Source organism: Serinus canaria, chromosome 1A (genome assembly GCF_022539315.1).
Source record: "Serinus canaria isolate serCan28SL12 chromosome 1A, serCan2020, whole genome shotgun sequence".
Taxonomy (NCBI): Eukaryota; Metazoa; Chordata; class Aves; order Passeriformes; family Fringillidae; genus Serinus; species Serinus canaria.
In genome coordinates, this window is record NC_066314.1 from 34457807 (window position 1) to 34474100 (window position 16294).

At 39.2% G+C, this 16294-nt stretch overlaps 1 protein-coding gene across 1 annotated transcript in view; it reads right to left on the reverse strand.

The window, feature by feature from the left end:
* The window catches only part of PTPRR (protein tyrosine phosphatase receptor type R), a 138289-nt gene that overhangs the window by 24518 nt on the left and 97477 nt on the right, over window positions 1-16294 (reverse strand). Inside the window, exon 9 of the mRNA XM_050969899.1 lies at window positions 5219-5405. Within this exon, the coding sequence (XP_050825856.1) occupies window positions 5219-5405 (187 nt within the window). The remainder of the gene's footprint in view (window positions 1-5218; window positions 5406-16294) is intronic.

The following is a 16294-nucleotide window of genomic DNA, read 5'->3' on the forward strand; positions in this document are numbered from 1 at the left end:
TTGCATATTGAAGGGGTGACTTCCAAGGAACACTTCTGATGAATTATTTTTTAAAAAAAATTTTTTTGGGATTAAGACCAAGGTTAAAATGCACTATAGTTCCAGAAAATTTGAGTTGAAAAGTATAGTACTGTAGCAATTAAAAGCAATACATTACATAATGGGGGCAGGAACTTCATAAATAATTAAATATTAACATATGGCAAACTTTTAAAAACATTTGTGCTAAGCCCTTATCAATGAAATTCAAAGACCTCACTTGCCTTTTATTTAAACTGCTAGAATGAGGTGCCTTAGCCTTTTGCATTCAGACTCAAAAGTAATAAAAATCTGAAGATATTTCTTTTCCTTCTCATTTTCATCTTTTAGTGACTGATTTACATTGCAGCTGTGTAGGTAACTAATGTGACAGTTTCCTTTAAGTTTCAAAAATACACAAATTATAAACTCCTCATAAACTTAAATCCCTGTTTTTCAAACTGTTTGTCAGCATGAAAAGTAAAAATCCACAAAATTTGCATTGAACAAAATGCTTAACTTGGTTTAAGGGAGAATAAGAACAATTTTGATTTTGAGGTCCTGAAACAATGTTTCTACAGTTGAATAAAACCAACTCTTTTAAAATGGCAGGATGAAACATGCAGGTGTTGTTTTTTTGTTTCATGATTGTGAGGGATGTTTTACCAACAAAAATAATCTGGCAAAATCACATTAAAAATGCTTCGGTTTACTAAAATCTTCATTTTTATACTGATTTTTTTTTTGGGCCACCATTATTTAAATTGTCTTAGAGTAAGCTGGAATTCTATCTCCAGTAAATTAATACTTCTATTTAAAAGAACAGTCATAACTAGAGACCTGGAAACTTCATGGTAGCCTGGGACATTTAGCCTAAGAGACAGTGGCATATTACATAATTGCCTCTTAGAGACACATAGGAACCTGAGGAGGATCTATTGGCTTGCATCACTGGAAAATTTACTTAAGGATTTTCTCCAAAATGAGTTGGTTTCTACTCTAGAGGTGCAGGCCTACCCAGTACTTTGGTACATCAGAGATTCCCAGTCCCTGTCCTTCAACACAAGCTCTGGTCCTCACCAGCATGACCAACCTCTGCAGGGATTTTTTTTAAAGGAACAGGGATGAGGTTTCTAACAGCTTGTCAAGCAGGCACCCAGCAGCAGACTTTTACATGGGTTCACCAAGCAGGGGAAGCTACACTCACTTTACTGCTTGAAGAGATAGCAAAGCTAAGTAAAATTTAGATGGCTCATATTGAAATGCTGTGATTCGTCTCCACTTCCCAACTTGGCTTCCGAACATCTTACTATGTGAGGTTGCACCTGTGTTGATATTTCTTCTTCTACCTTCTCTGCCTTATGCTCATGGATCTTCTTTACTCTTTCCCTTCTCCCTCACTCAGTTTCTTCCTTGATCTCTTCTTGGTCTTCAGCTGGCTCCTCAAAAGAATGACTTGTTGTGTCAGGCCAGCCAAAGTGTTACTGCTAAGACAAGACACACCTTCTTTGCAGGTACTTCACCCAATCCTTTTTCAGATTGCTGTACTGCCATCCATATGATGGCTATCCTAGGTTCAGGATCTTCTCACTTTTAAGACTTCATTCTTGCATAAACCTCATCCCCACTGCCTCAGGTCAAACCATCTCACCTCTGTCCTGCATCTAATACTGCTTCCTCATCCACAAAACTACAAAATGAGCTCCCATACCCTCCTCATATTCACCTCTGACTTCTACTGCTTCCAGTGGTGACCTCTGTCTGAGATTTACCCTTGGCCCTTGGGCTCTGAATTGTTCCAACTGGCTGACCTGGAGCTTCCCCAGCTCAGTTCTGGCAGTACTGAGCTAGGGAAGTTACACCATCAGTACACGGCCTCTGAAAGGTTTCCGTGCTAAACTCTGCGCCAAGTGAGAGAGAGCAAGACACTGAGCTTGTGCCTAATGGGATCTCTGTCTGCCATCGACAGAGACTGGAAAAAATGCGTTAGGAAGAGTCCTCTGCCTGCACAAGTGATGGTGGTTGGTGAGGGTCTTCCAGATGCGTGGCTTTCTCCCTTACTATGCCTGCTGAAACTTTTTAATAGCTCACCATTGGTGAGATACTGACAGATGCAAAAATGCCACCAAGTTGAAAACAGAAACACATTTCTTTGGCCCAACCGGGACCATTAATAACATTAATCACTTACATCCTGTAAACACTTTCTAATCAGTGGTCTCCTCCCAGTAGTAAGTACTTGTGAGTCCAAGGGCACAGACAGAAATCTGACAATACACCGTGGATCACAGCCACAGGCATGTCACTTATTCTGAAACTGGCTGTGAGAAAAGAGAGATTATTCCAGAAAAAAAAAGATCAGGATAATATGGTGATAACATTCCTGCTAACAGGGGAGCAAATAAGCCCAGCAGACTGCAAATAGCAGGAACATGTGCAAACTAGAATACAAACTCTGTAGCTGTAAAGGCTATATATATATATATATATATATATATAAAACTATTTTTCAAACATATATATTTAATTTAAAAATTGCAAATAATGCATAAACTGCATATATTACCGTGCTCAGTCACTTGCATGCAATTATAGATGCATATGCATATTGTTTCCCTCTCTGAGTGATACCTTCTAATAGCAGCTATTCTGGCTCACATTAAGTTTTAAATGCTGTTCATACACTTGAAGATGTATGATTTGCATCTCTGAAAGCATTCAAGAAAATACGGCAAAATTTAGGAAAATTCAGGCAGGTAGTCATTATACTCATCCCGCCTGTTATTGAGGATGTAATTTTTTAGATTTAATGATCAGGCACTTTCCTATGCAGGACTGTGTTTTTTGACATTTGGGTGTTTTGGAAATAAATTTTATCTTCTGTTACCAACTTCAGATATTCTATCCTTTGAAGAATAGCAATTCAGGCTACTAAAGAAAACATATATGCTGGGCAAATTATGTTTCTTCCTCCTTGAAAAACAGGCATATTCTCCCAACCAAATATACCCTTTAATTAAGTAATGCCCTTTTAATTGTTAATGAAAAAAAATTGAAGAACTAAAAATAACCTGAAACTGCTCATGTTTTAATTTTCCACTGAAAACTTCAAACATGTCTTCACTTCTTTCACATTTGGAAGTTCTTCATGAGAGCAAATAATTCTAGTCTCCAGAAGAGTGCCTTACTGTATTTCTTTAGCTAGTTAAAATGAGCTGTGTGAGCAGAATGGCTGAGGGTCATATACTGCGTTCTTTGCATGCCTCAAGTTCCTACTTGAGCTATTATCTGTAGCAAGGAACATAGTAAACAGATACTGTTCAACAGCTTCATCTTAAAACACATTTTAAAAAATGGTTTAAAACCAGAACGGATGAGTCATGACCTCTTCAATAAAATTCTGTGGAAACACTGAAGGGCCATAGCTACGTTGTGGCCCCCTGAGGGACAAATAAAATGTGACTCTGTCTCCCCAAAGCTGTGCACAACTGCTGTGTGGGACAATTTGGGTAAACAAGATTCTATGAGGTGTCAATTTGTCCGTACAAACTGTCTCCTAACATGGGGGCTTAGGCATGATGAAGTTATTTCTTCTGTCTTTCCTGCCTAAGCAGCAGAATGGCAGAGAATCTATGGCATACTTGGTGATAAAAGTATGTTGGATGATTGTAATTTTTCTGTGTAGACTGTCTGTCCATGTTTTCGTAGAAGAACTGAGGGATTTACTTTTCTTAAGCAAAAGACTTTTAATAAAAACCTTGGATTTTAAAGGCAGTTGAAAGAGCTGCTGCATAGGATGCAATTATTCATAATGAAAAGCTATTTTTAGAGTAAGATGGCACTCATTATCTATTGATTCACATGCACAAATTGGAAATAAAATGAAACCTAAGTGGTCTCATGCTCTGGCATATTTAATTGTAATTCCGTCCAGTTTCTCTGATTTAGACATCAGATTTCCAGACATACAGTTCTCTGGATCAATTCTGGAACCCTTCTGAAAAACTGCTACCTTTGATTCCTCAGCTGCTGAAGCACAACTGCTACATAGCACGTCTTCAGTTAATACCTCAGTAAGTGCATATACGGACTCCTTTAGGATTCCTGAGTGACTATTAGCTTACTTTTATTAATTTCATTGACTTGTTATAGAATCCCTTCCACTAATGCTTCAATATCAGACAGAACTTCTAGTGATCTGATTGAACCTATCCCTGACACAGATGTAGGAAATTTCCTAAGTTCTTCTCGGGTCAGTGCAGATGCAAATAATGGAGTCATTCCTCACCTACTGGTTCAACTTCCCCAGATCATTTTTATACCATTTTGATCATCAATTGATCTTTGTGTTCTTTAGTAAGCTTCTTGCTTTTGATCTGTTTAAACATGAAGATATGATTTTTTTTTAATTCAAAACTTTTTTTGCCCTGCCTTACTCAGCTTTCACATTCAAGTGGCTTCAGTTAAAGCTCTTTTCTACTTCCCTTGTAAAAAGTGTCTCCTTTTTTTTGGCAGCTTCTTTCATCTGAATGTTTGGCAATACCAGACTTTTTCAGGTCTTCTTAAAGTAATGTGTTGTCTCTGACTGAGTTTTTCTGCTCTGACTTTTTTCCACCTGGTCACTTTCTTCATTTTAGATTCTTACCCTTTTTACTAATAAATACACTTGTGAAACACTTCAGGGTTTTTTGTCTTGAGTATATTAGGCTGCTGTATGACATGCCTGTTAAAGGTATTTTGGACCTTGGGAAGAAAGTCCCTTTTGGATGGGGACTGTGGGTGTGCCTATCTTCTCCAAAAAAATAATTTACAGTGACTAAAAATTTAGTGCTCAAATTGCAAACATATATGGGAATAAACATGGGAATAAACAAAAAAAAACTATGATTGTGTTTTCATCATAGTCGTTATGATCTCTTTGAAACTGTCACAGTGTTACAGTTCTGATTATTTGCACTGTAGTTCTATTATAATAAATAGGCCATCTATGATGGGACTTCAGACCAAGAGGAATCTGTATTATCCATGGATATAACTGACTGACTTCTGTCTTTAGTAAAACCCCATCCTGAAACTAATCTGCCTTTTAAAAATGATTTGTACCTTGGCATTAAAGTGTTGCCCGATTATTTTTTCCTCACAGTTCCTGCTGTGCCACTTGTGTCAGAAATCCTCATTTCAAGCGTGCTCTCAAACTCACCATGAATTCTGTCTGAAGTAAATGAGAACATGCCACTGCGTCTCGGAGCTGCTGCCGTGTCAGGACGCGGCCAGCTGACTGCAGGTATTCCATGGCCACTTTTTCTCGTGGGGTTGGCACAGTGACGAAAGGTTCAACACTTCCCAAGCTGCTCATATCCAAAGTCAGTGAGACGTTGGATCCTCGTCTGCATTAGAAAATAATTCATATGGTTACACGAGATCTGTGTTACTGTAAATCCCATACTCATGAAGCTGATCCTGAGTTATTTATGCACACTGACTTTCTCTATGGTCACTGATGGATTTGGGCATGCAAAGACTGCAAGACTAGTTTCACTGGTACCACTGAGCAGATGGAAAACCAAGGACATCCTACTTCTTCAATCCAACAACCAATGCTGCAAAAATGTGGGGGCAACTATTTGAATTATTCTTTGAAGAAGAAACAGCTCCCTATATGCTACTTTATTGTTACAAATGTCAAATGTGAAAGTGGTATCTTGGTAAGGAAGAAATATTTCACAGAAAAAAGTACAGGGGATATATTTCTAACTGATACACATAACAGTGTGAAATTAATTCAGAGTAATGCCAGGTTCATGTTTAAGAATTTACTGAAATTAAATATGCATAATGGAGCAGGAAAATTTTATAAAACCAGCAGAAAAAAGTGAAAGGCAGTATAAACATTGGTACTACCAAGACAGTAGACAATGTCTCATGCTAGGTAGAAGGGAAGGGAAGGGAGAGGCAATAAACCACAATAAATTATCTGTGTCTGAGGAGAAGGAATGGTCACAGACTTAAAAGGGACTGTTTGGAAATACCAAACATCTCTTGCAAGACTATAAAATTCATAACATTTCCATTTCTACAGGAAAATAAAGTTGGATTCAATAACAAGTTTGAGACATGAAAATACAAATAGACCACACTTGTATGGGGCTTGGTATGAGTCCTATTCTTTTTGGGGCTTTCTTAAAACAATACTTAAGACAACTGGCTTTTTTTTTTGTGTTTTTAACCCATCAATCAAATTTTATCTAGTCAACCCTTAACTTTAGGCATATTGATTGCAAAAAATCCATGGTCTGAAAAGAGTGATGACTAAACACAAATTTATAGGCATTTATCAAAACTTTTGTGTTTACTAAGCAGCAATCAGTCCTAAAAGACTGACAAATTCAGCTGGCTGAGCTGGACTACAAATGCCCAGCTCAGTTAGCCTTTACCAAGCAGCTATGCACAGACAGAGATGTGAGAATACCAGTTTGATTCTCACCTCTGCACATTACTGGCTCTCCATTAAGGTGTGCTTACAAGGAAGTTCTTTGAACTCTTGGTTACTTTATCATGCTTGGATATACACAAACATAACATAAGACTGTCTCGAGTCTCTCCTAATAGCCATCCTGCCAGATCAGTATACAACTCTACACCCTGCCCATTTGTAAAATCCCATGTGCTAATTACTCCAGCCACTTAGCAAATTACCCCTGTCAATTAGCAAAGCATAAAGCAATAATGTCCAAGAGACAAGACCACCTGGTGGAATAGGTGAATCTCACATTGTGTCATTTTGTTCACAAGCCTATTTCAGCTTAGGTGATGGGTGGGTGGCAGCAAGAGCTTTGCTGCCCAGGCCTGCAGATAGTAACAGTGAGTCAGCAGTGGGAATCTGGCTGCCTCCAGGGGTAGATGGGGACAATTTCTGCTGGCACAGGGAAGTGGGCGGGGCACGATTCTGCTCGTCGTGCTAGAAGGTAGGTAGAAGTGAAGTAGCATCCTGAGCAAAAAATGATGGACTACTAGTAGTGCTCTGTGCCTCGTGGCACAGCCTGTAGGGTACTGGGGTCCCAGTCAGCAGTACCAGCACTCACACCCAAATCCAGAGCTGTGATAGTCTGGGAAGTGGACACACCATGGTGGCTGCTCTCAGCTGGACCCTGCAGGAGGGTTCTGGCTCATCTGCCTATCCCATTTCCCTGGGGCCTGTGCCAGACTGTGGGAGAAAATTGGTTCCCAGCTCCACACCACTTCTCAAGGAAAACATCCTGTTAGACCTCTCTGCTATGAAACCCCTCCACACAAGCACCTCATCTGACCACAACTAGCAATTTATTCCTTGGAAAAAGGCAGTCCCTAAAACAGGTGTCTCTGAGTGCATGTGTTGCAAATCCAATCTTTTGAAAACCATCTAGAAATCAATAGAAGAGCTGTGCAATGAATCCCTGCAAATCTGTTTAGGCTACCTTTGCTTGAGAAATGGGTAGCAATTTAGATTTAGACATACTTCTGGGAGAGCCTACTGGGATTTCCTAATATAGAGGAAAAGTATTCCCATTGTCCAGTAACAAAGTACAGTGAAAATGTTAATATTTTCTTTGGCTTTTACATTGTTATAACTGACAGTCTTGGCAACAGGGCAATTTCCTTTTAAACAACAACAAAAAATATACCTGATCTAATTATAACTGTGAGTTTACAGCTTTTACCATTTATGGGGATTACTGATGAACACTGGATCTTGAGGATCTTACTTACTCTGGAGAGAAGAACAAGTTCTTAGGTGCATATTTAATGCATAAAAAGGTACACATTGACTAAAAACTGAATATAAAGCAATCTTCTTAGAAGTTCATAAAAGGACAAACAATAGATCACAATTCTATAAATACAGATATCTCAAAGAACCTTTTTGAAGAATTATTCTTCAATTAATAAAATTCTTTAAATAATGTTTACATACATTAGAAATGCTATAACAAATATTAGACTGATCACACAGACTTCATTATTGCATTCTTTGTGCTGAGGAACAGGGCTGAAAACAGAACATTTTGATTGTCTTGAAAGATGAGGGAGGGCCTGAACCACCATGTGTTTCTATGTTTTAACAGAAGATGCTTATAGTCTCAGGTCCTCCTCTAGACTCTTTGGATTCTCAGTGTTCCTCTAATAGTTAAATTCCTCACTTCCTGTCAAAGAATAGAAAGCAAGAATTCTCTTCTCTTTTACTACCTGGATGGAAAGAGGTTACAAATTGAGCTCACCTTTTTCCACCTTACTAGGAGGGACTGCACAAGGCTGGCAACACGGAGGTACCACCTAAAACAAAGCCCATTTTTGGTAATTAGCGCTTGCCTACATTAGGTTTTGAATAAGGAAATCACAATCAGACCAGTGACACTTCAAGTCAGATAGCTCATTTTACCTGGAGATACACACATACATACATTTTATATATATATATATATATATATATATATATGTGTGTGTGTGTGTGTGTGTGTGTGTGTCTCCTGACTGGTATTTTCCATTTCAAATTAGAATAAGGGACCCATACACATTGGTTTGCCCTTATTTCTCCAGGCCAAGCTTTTTTTTCCCTTTTAGAAAAATAGTGTTTAGTGAATAGTCTGGGCCTAATAAGAGATTTTGTTATGATACACCTACCCCAGCATCCTCTTGAGGTTGTGTCTTAATGGGGAAGAGTACCATGTGAGGAATCTGAGGAATTGTAAACATTTGTGACAACATTATATTAAAATTGTCAGGAGACTAATTCTTCTGAAGTTCCACCAGCTGGGACAGCCACCTCATCACTGGGTACGTGAATAAGTGCAATCAGGAAACCACTTGTGTCTGTGTATTGTCTGGAATCCCAGAGGGGAGTCTTACTACATACCCACAGATCTCTTTTCAGTTGGATAATAGGAACAAGTTCACTGATGAGAATTCACCAGAGTATTTTAAATAATACATTTACAGAAGTAGATTTTATGACAAGGCATGATAAAATAAAAATTTTAAAAAGCGATGTTTGTTTGAAAATTCTTGAAAGGAAGCTCCACCTGTCCACTTTGGAGGGCCACCAGGTTACTACAGCCCTATTAAACATTAGTGAGGTCATTTCCAGGTCTTCCCTGACCCTAAAATTAAGCCATAGATTTGATTACAGAAATCCAATTGCCCCACACATTTTCCCAGTTGCTGATTTGAGCTGAATAATTTCTTTACATACACGTGTCTATCCAGCACACGTGAGAAATGCAACACCCAGATTCCTGAGCCTCGGCATCTCATTGTGTCTCTAGCGGTTTTGGAAGCAGCGGCGATGGCTGCTGCCCTCTAGGAGTGCTTGCCCTCTGACCCAGCCCTAGGGACACGGGAGCTGCTGCTTCCTGTGCCACCCCCTGGCCGTGCAGCCCAGGAGGAGCTGGGTCAGCCGGGTGGGTGAAGAAAGCCATGGCTTAGTGCGAGTTCATCAGCACAGCTGGATGCAGCTGCTGGGGAGAGTCTGCACTGGGTCCTCGGATCCCACTGTACCAGGGAAGGTTCCACAGGGCCTCTCTCCCCGGGTTTTACTGAAGGGAAATACACCACAATTCCTCCATGCCTTCTGTTTCTCTGGTGCTCATGGATTAGGCCTAGACACGGATCCTGGGTCTGCCACCTTGCGGGTCCATCTCACCAGCAAATGCACTGCCTGCAGGTGGGGCTTGCTCTGCTGGAATTGCTGGGAGAGCACAACCAGGTACAGCCTTTCCAGCACTTACTGCTGCCAGACTCCACCTGCATACCTAGATTTATGTTTCAATAGAGCAATTCAAAGGGGAAAAAAAGAGTATATTTGGAAAAAAGAACAGCAAAAAAAATAAAGTTCTTGGCTTTCTTTCTGCTTTTAGGAAAGTAGCTGAGAGAAAACATGGTCATGTAGATGAACTAATGTGATATGTAAAATGCCAGTGAAGTGTGAAAAGTACAGTAAATTAGAAAAGGATTGTTATTAATCCTCTATACCAATAGAAAATAAATAAAAATAAGAAACTCTGATTTCATCAAAAAAATCAGCGTTGAAAAAAAGAAAAGTAGAAAAGCAGAAGTGCAACGAGGTTAAAACATTTTTTTCAAATGACTGAAGATATTGCTGTTTTCTTCCTGCCTCGGGCAAATAGTAATATGGATCATCTAATAAACAACTGAGACATTTCTTCACAAATGAAAATTTATAATATCCATTATAGCCAGTCCTGAGAAGGTTAAGAGATGACTCTCATTTGAAGCAATAATTTGATAAGTTTTAAAGTAATATTCACAGTACTGTTACATAGTTGCTTCAAACACAGAAGGACAATTCCTATATTTTTCCAAAATCCATATCTGATTCTTGCTCTGTACTTGCTAGCCTGAAATATATATCCACCGTGTGCTGCTGATATTACTGGATATCTTAGGAAAGTAGGGGTGAATGAGAGTATGGTTACATCAATGGGTGTGATAATCTCTTGATTTTCTTCTGAGCATCAGCATACTGCCTCAAACAAGTCTTCTAAGAATACAATAAAATTCCATTATTGACCATCTTAATTTGAAATAGGAAGATTCATTTTTTTTATATCTACATTCTTTCCTTAAAATGTAGAGTTCATAAGTTTCAATTTTCTGTTGTGCTGCAGCACATATTAAAGAATATTCTATCATACAAAACCCCGTGAGTTCTAATAATATACAATACCCACTAATGTAATTATCCTCCTATTTACTCTTCCTTTCCACAAAGGTTAATGAATATCACCAGTATTAGTCTGAGAAAATAATGAATTAAAATATTTATGTAAGTATGTGAATGTCATCCTAACACATGAATATTTGCACACAGCATTATTGCCCATATTGTACTTTTAATTTTTACACTCCCAGGTGCCCTGTGAAGCACTGATATACAGATGCTTGGCACGATGAAAACTCATCTTCCCAAATGCTCTCTGCTTTACCTGCTAACAGTTCTGGGTTTTACTTAAACAAGAGCTGTGGCTTTTAGGAACCACTCTGACCTGAGGTTATCGACATTTTCAACAAACCAAACCTGTATCACCCCCCAGACTGAAGTACTCAAAAATCAGAAGTTGAGATCAATCAACTAACAAGGCCAAATGAGAATTTACTTTGTATTATGACCAATTAGTCTAAATTGATAGGATCTGATACCTTGAAGGATCTATTCTGCTCAGCTCGTGTCTGGTTATTTTACAGCTACTTTATTATGCATAAAAATAAAAAAGTTCAGGACCTTAGTTCCACCTTCAGCACTTGGGTGTGCAGTAGGTCAAAACTGGACCTTCCTCACTCTCCTGCTATCCCCTGACATACCAGTGCTACTTAAACCACCAGAAATTACTTCCTGACTTCTCACCATGCCTGGGAATAGTAAACCTCTCTTTTTCTATGGGTTCCTGGCCTCATTTCCAAAACCTTATTCCTCTCACAGATAAACATTCCTCTGGCTCTGATTTTTCCTCTCCAGAGAGGAGATCCTGGACAGATAGGTATTAGCCCAATTTTCCACAAACATGCTTAACAATTAAATGGTTAATATCACTGATATTTATATTATTTCTCCTCTGCCTTGCAGATATCTGTACCTGAGACAAATCCTGTAGCCATTGATGAAGCAGCCCCATCTCACCAAACCAAGGACCTAATTTACAGAGGCTAATTGGATATAACACTGAAGTTAATACCTATCACCTGAAAGCCAGAGATGGAATATATTTAAGCTCAGGACTCTAAGAAAGGCAATAATATGAAGTATGCAACTTCTTGAGAAGAATGTCTGCTATTTCTGTTCATGTTTGCTCTGTCACACAGCTCTCCTCACAGTATTCCAGTGTTGTATTTTTATTTTTCTCTACTTGTCACTCTTAACCCTGATGTTTTCTGATTCTGAGGAAGGGGTCTGGAAATGATGGCAGTAAGCTGTGTACCTACTGGAAGAAGAAGAGGAATATACGGCTGCTGTGAGGCAAGACTTCCAATCCTCTGTGGCCTCCCAGCTGTAAGAAATCTCCTGGCAGCAAATTCCATCTCTGAGTCCACAGAAACAGATCTGGAGCCTCAGCTATGAAGTTTAAATAGTTTTTTGAGACCTGGAGGCAGTTCATGTTCTCTCCAGAGGGTCTGATCTTATTCCCACAGCCATGAGAGAGAGGAGACCAATACATCTAGCACTAAACTGCAAACAATTCTCAGGATCTACTCACAGCTCAGCAGGTCAAAATGAGCTGAGGAAACAGTTTTGACAAGTACTTCTGGATTAAGTTTTAGGCAATCAGTATCTGGTTAGGACAGGAATGGCTCAATATCCTGTAGAGGAAAACAGCTGACATGAGTGTAGTTTCAACTTTCCCTCTTTTAATCAGGCTTTCTAATGTTCTGCCAATTCACTCCTGTTCTGCCCTCGATAAGGCAATGCTGCTCAGCCACGGGAACTGACTGTTCAAAAGTGCAAAACTTAAACAGCCTCCCATCTTTTCCTGTAGATTATTTCTACAGTCAAATTGCATTTTGTCACGCAAACTTACATCTTCAATAAAATTTGTATAGCAACATAGAGCTCTGTTTCTGCTTCATAATCACATATATGTGTCTGCAGCATGCATGAAAATTGAGTTAAATGTTCAGAAGCAAAAATAAATGAAGATGCTAATTTGTTGTTCTTATTTGAGCTGTTTATTCCAAGAGCTGAACAAATGTTTACCAATTAGTGGGTAATTTTCTTTACATGGCAGAGCTTTAATTGAATGCAGTCTTATTTATTACTATTCTTATCTGCTTGCATGGCAGTTTTGCTTTATTCATGGAGGAAACCTCGCTGCACAAACTTACTGGATCACCTGTTCCCTCTCTGATTAATGCACATGCTAATTTAAACCAAGCTACAATGAATATAAGCAAAAGGAGTTAAAAGAATAAGAAAAAGGAAAAGAGAATGGGGAGTAATAATAATTGACTGCTGGGGCTGTAGATATAAAATAAATGCACTACTTAAGGAGCTCGGAAAATGTGTTTATTTAGGGTAAGCCAGCAAGGACTGTTTAAAAAAAAAACCCACATATTTTGTCTGCTGTATATTTTGCTTAAAAATGAAGAAAAAAAGCAATTTGCAAAATATTTTTGTCATACTTGTCTAAGTTTCCCCTCTATGCTTCCAGTTCATTTGTACCTCTCTGAGACATTGGAGAAGCTGTAGCTATGCTCCACCATTGCCAATTTAGATCTCTTATCCAGGTGCAAAGCCAGATTACTTTTCTCAGAACATGCAAGGCTCACTTCTTCCTGAGCACTACATCATGCCCAGAAGGTGCTTGTCTTCATTATACAGAGAACAGCCTATCTAGGAAAACTGATCTAATCAGTGAGAATGGAGAGGTGCAACACTACAGCAATAGTTTCAAGGGAGTGTTTTTTTAAGACTACTTAACTGACATTTTCTGCTATTCAGTTGGTCTATAATTAAATAAATTAAAAATGGATCTTAGGCTTTTCATATTTTAGATTAAAAAAAAAGTTGGTTTTTTTTGGTTTTTTTTTTGTTTGTTTTCATAGGAGGAGCCTTAGGTAAGTCAATTTAGCTTCATTCCATAATAATTAATCTCTTAATCACAAATTCTACTTCCATCCTGCAACTGCTGCTCATTTAAGGAATATAATCTACAACCCTTACATCCAAACAAGCAAATATATAATCTATTTGCACACTGATGTCCTTCAATACTCTTTTGAGTTTTTAACCAAAACCAGCTGACCTGGAAAAAGACAGGGGCGGGAATATTCTTAATGTAAATGGGCAGTATCTTCAGACAGTATCAGTAGGAGAAAATTATTTTTTATTGTGACTTGAAGGCTAATCAGTACAATGAGTTCTTTCCTGGTGAGTTCGCCATTTGGGAAAGACAGGAAGGAACATCTGGGAAAAGAGGCGTTTACTACACCCTGTCAACCTTAAGATAATAAAAAAGCACATTCCTTGTTTATTTGACTTGGTCCTCATTATCTTTAAACTACTACAAGTGTCACATGGAAGATTTCTAAGCAGACAAATGAATTGTTAGTGTACTTTGAAGAAATTACTGCACAGCAGCAGTTTCTGAGGAATGCAAAACCTTCCGATCCACAACGTTGCTCAACAGAGCGGCGCCACCTACGGACGTTTGCGAAGGGAGCCCGGCAGAACAGCTCCGCTCGGTCCCACAGCGGACAAAGCACCCGAGGCTGCCCGTGCAGAGCCCAAATCCTTGGGGCACACACGCTATGGAACACAGCTCCATTTCCAGGGTGACCCATGAGCCCAAGCTGCACAATGAACTGATGGGATTTAAGCTCTTAGGGACAGGACCCATATATGTGCTCTTAGATTTGCCCTTTCTTTAGCTGTTTCTAAAGTCTACAGACCTGATACCTAAGCTTTATATATAAACCTTTCTCTTTCCAGCTTTTTTCCTCTTGATCCACTGTCATAGTCTGGCTTTCCAACCTTGCTTTCTATGGGAAGATCTGCTCAAACAGGCAAATTAATGTGAAAAGTGCCTGCATTCCCTTTGAAAATAAAGTTTAGGAAATCCACTTATGCTTGCAATTTGAAACAGAGCAACGTTTAAATGCTTTTAAAAGAGCTGCAAACGTCTGCATGCCAAGGTGTACTTTATCTGGCGCTTCAGAGGTTAGGTAGACTTTTAAAGGAGATATTGGCCAAGCTGTGCAGTCCCATTTAGGGCTGAAAAGCTGATGAGGAGCTGACAGGTAAGTGATCTGGATCTCTTTTCTACAGAGCTCAGCAGATCCCTTGAAGTCCATGGCCTTGGACCGCCTGCCTTCATCAGAGACATTCCTATAGGGGGCTGCACAGGCAGGGCTCTAGAAAAGGGAAATGCATCTGTACCTGTGCCCAGAGATGAAGGCCAGAGCAAAGGCTTTCTGAGCTACTCTTTCTCATATGCACCATCAATGAGTCTGAGCAGACTAAAAATTTTGGAGTGACATAATAACAATTGCTTCAGATTCACAGTCCTCTATTAGCAAAGGATTCATGGTATTTGGAAACTTAAACAGCTTGATTTAAATTTACCTCTATGAATTTGAATAAAGGAGGGAAAAGTGACGATCCTGACAAAAGTAGTGTTCTTCTAAATGCACATTGCACTATGAAATAAAGAGAAAGGAGAGAAGTCATATCTGAAAGACAAACCAAAGTCACTCCCAACCTGACCTCCACTCCATCTGTCTCAGCACAAACGCTTCCAACGCACAGAGCTGCTTCACATGGCTAATGATGTAATACAGGTCAGGCTAACATACATTGAAGTAATGTAGAAATATGAACATAAATTTGGTGTATTCTGGAAGGCTAAAGGTTGACCAGTATCCTGTTGTCAACAGAAAGAGGAGTTTTAGGGAAAGAATGCAAGAACAAAGCAAGCAGGAATTATTGATTACTTCATTAGTACTGATACTTATTTTCAGTATGTTCTCCATCTTCTGCCAATCTATTCTTCAGAATGTTCTGAACCAAAGGGTCCTTTTCTATTTTTGTGCCTGGTGTTTCCCTTCTGTAGCTTTTCCTTCAGACAGTATTCTTTAGCCCACCTTATGACCTCTGCACTGACCCTGGATGATGAGCTTTTAGCTGGGAGCCAGGCAATAGTGAGCACTATACATAGGGACTAGAGGGTTATTTAAACCATCTATCTTTGTGAATATTCTTGTGATGAAGAACAAAAGAAATATTTCATTATAATCTTATCAGTAAATTGCAAATGCACTCTCTGTAGCTACAGGATTAACTTGAGGATTAATTACAATACCAGCTTTCTGCTTTTCACAATGCTGCCTTCTTTTGCAAACCCATTCAGTATTGTGTTCTGTGGGCCAAACTCTCTTCCCAGATATGTCTATAAATCCACTGAGACCAAACAAGCTAAACAGAGTCTGGAGTGAAATAAGACCATGCAAATTGCATTTTTTAACTGTTGTGTACTTTTCTGCCATTCTGGTAGTTTTCCTTCTCGTAATACTGTGCTTTTAGATCCACTATCAAATCCAGTTAAAGGAACTCCAAGCCTCTGGACTATGCAGCAGTCTCCCAGGGGAATTTTTTATGACTCAGGAAGGATTTGAGACATCTCAAAAACAGGAGATGCCACTGTCAGGGGATGGTGGGAAGCAGAAGAGTCAGCCCCAGTAGAGGGGAAAACTCAGCTGCCTCCTGCCCAGCACCAGCCCCATCTCTTGCTGG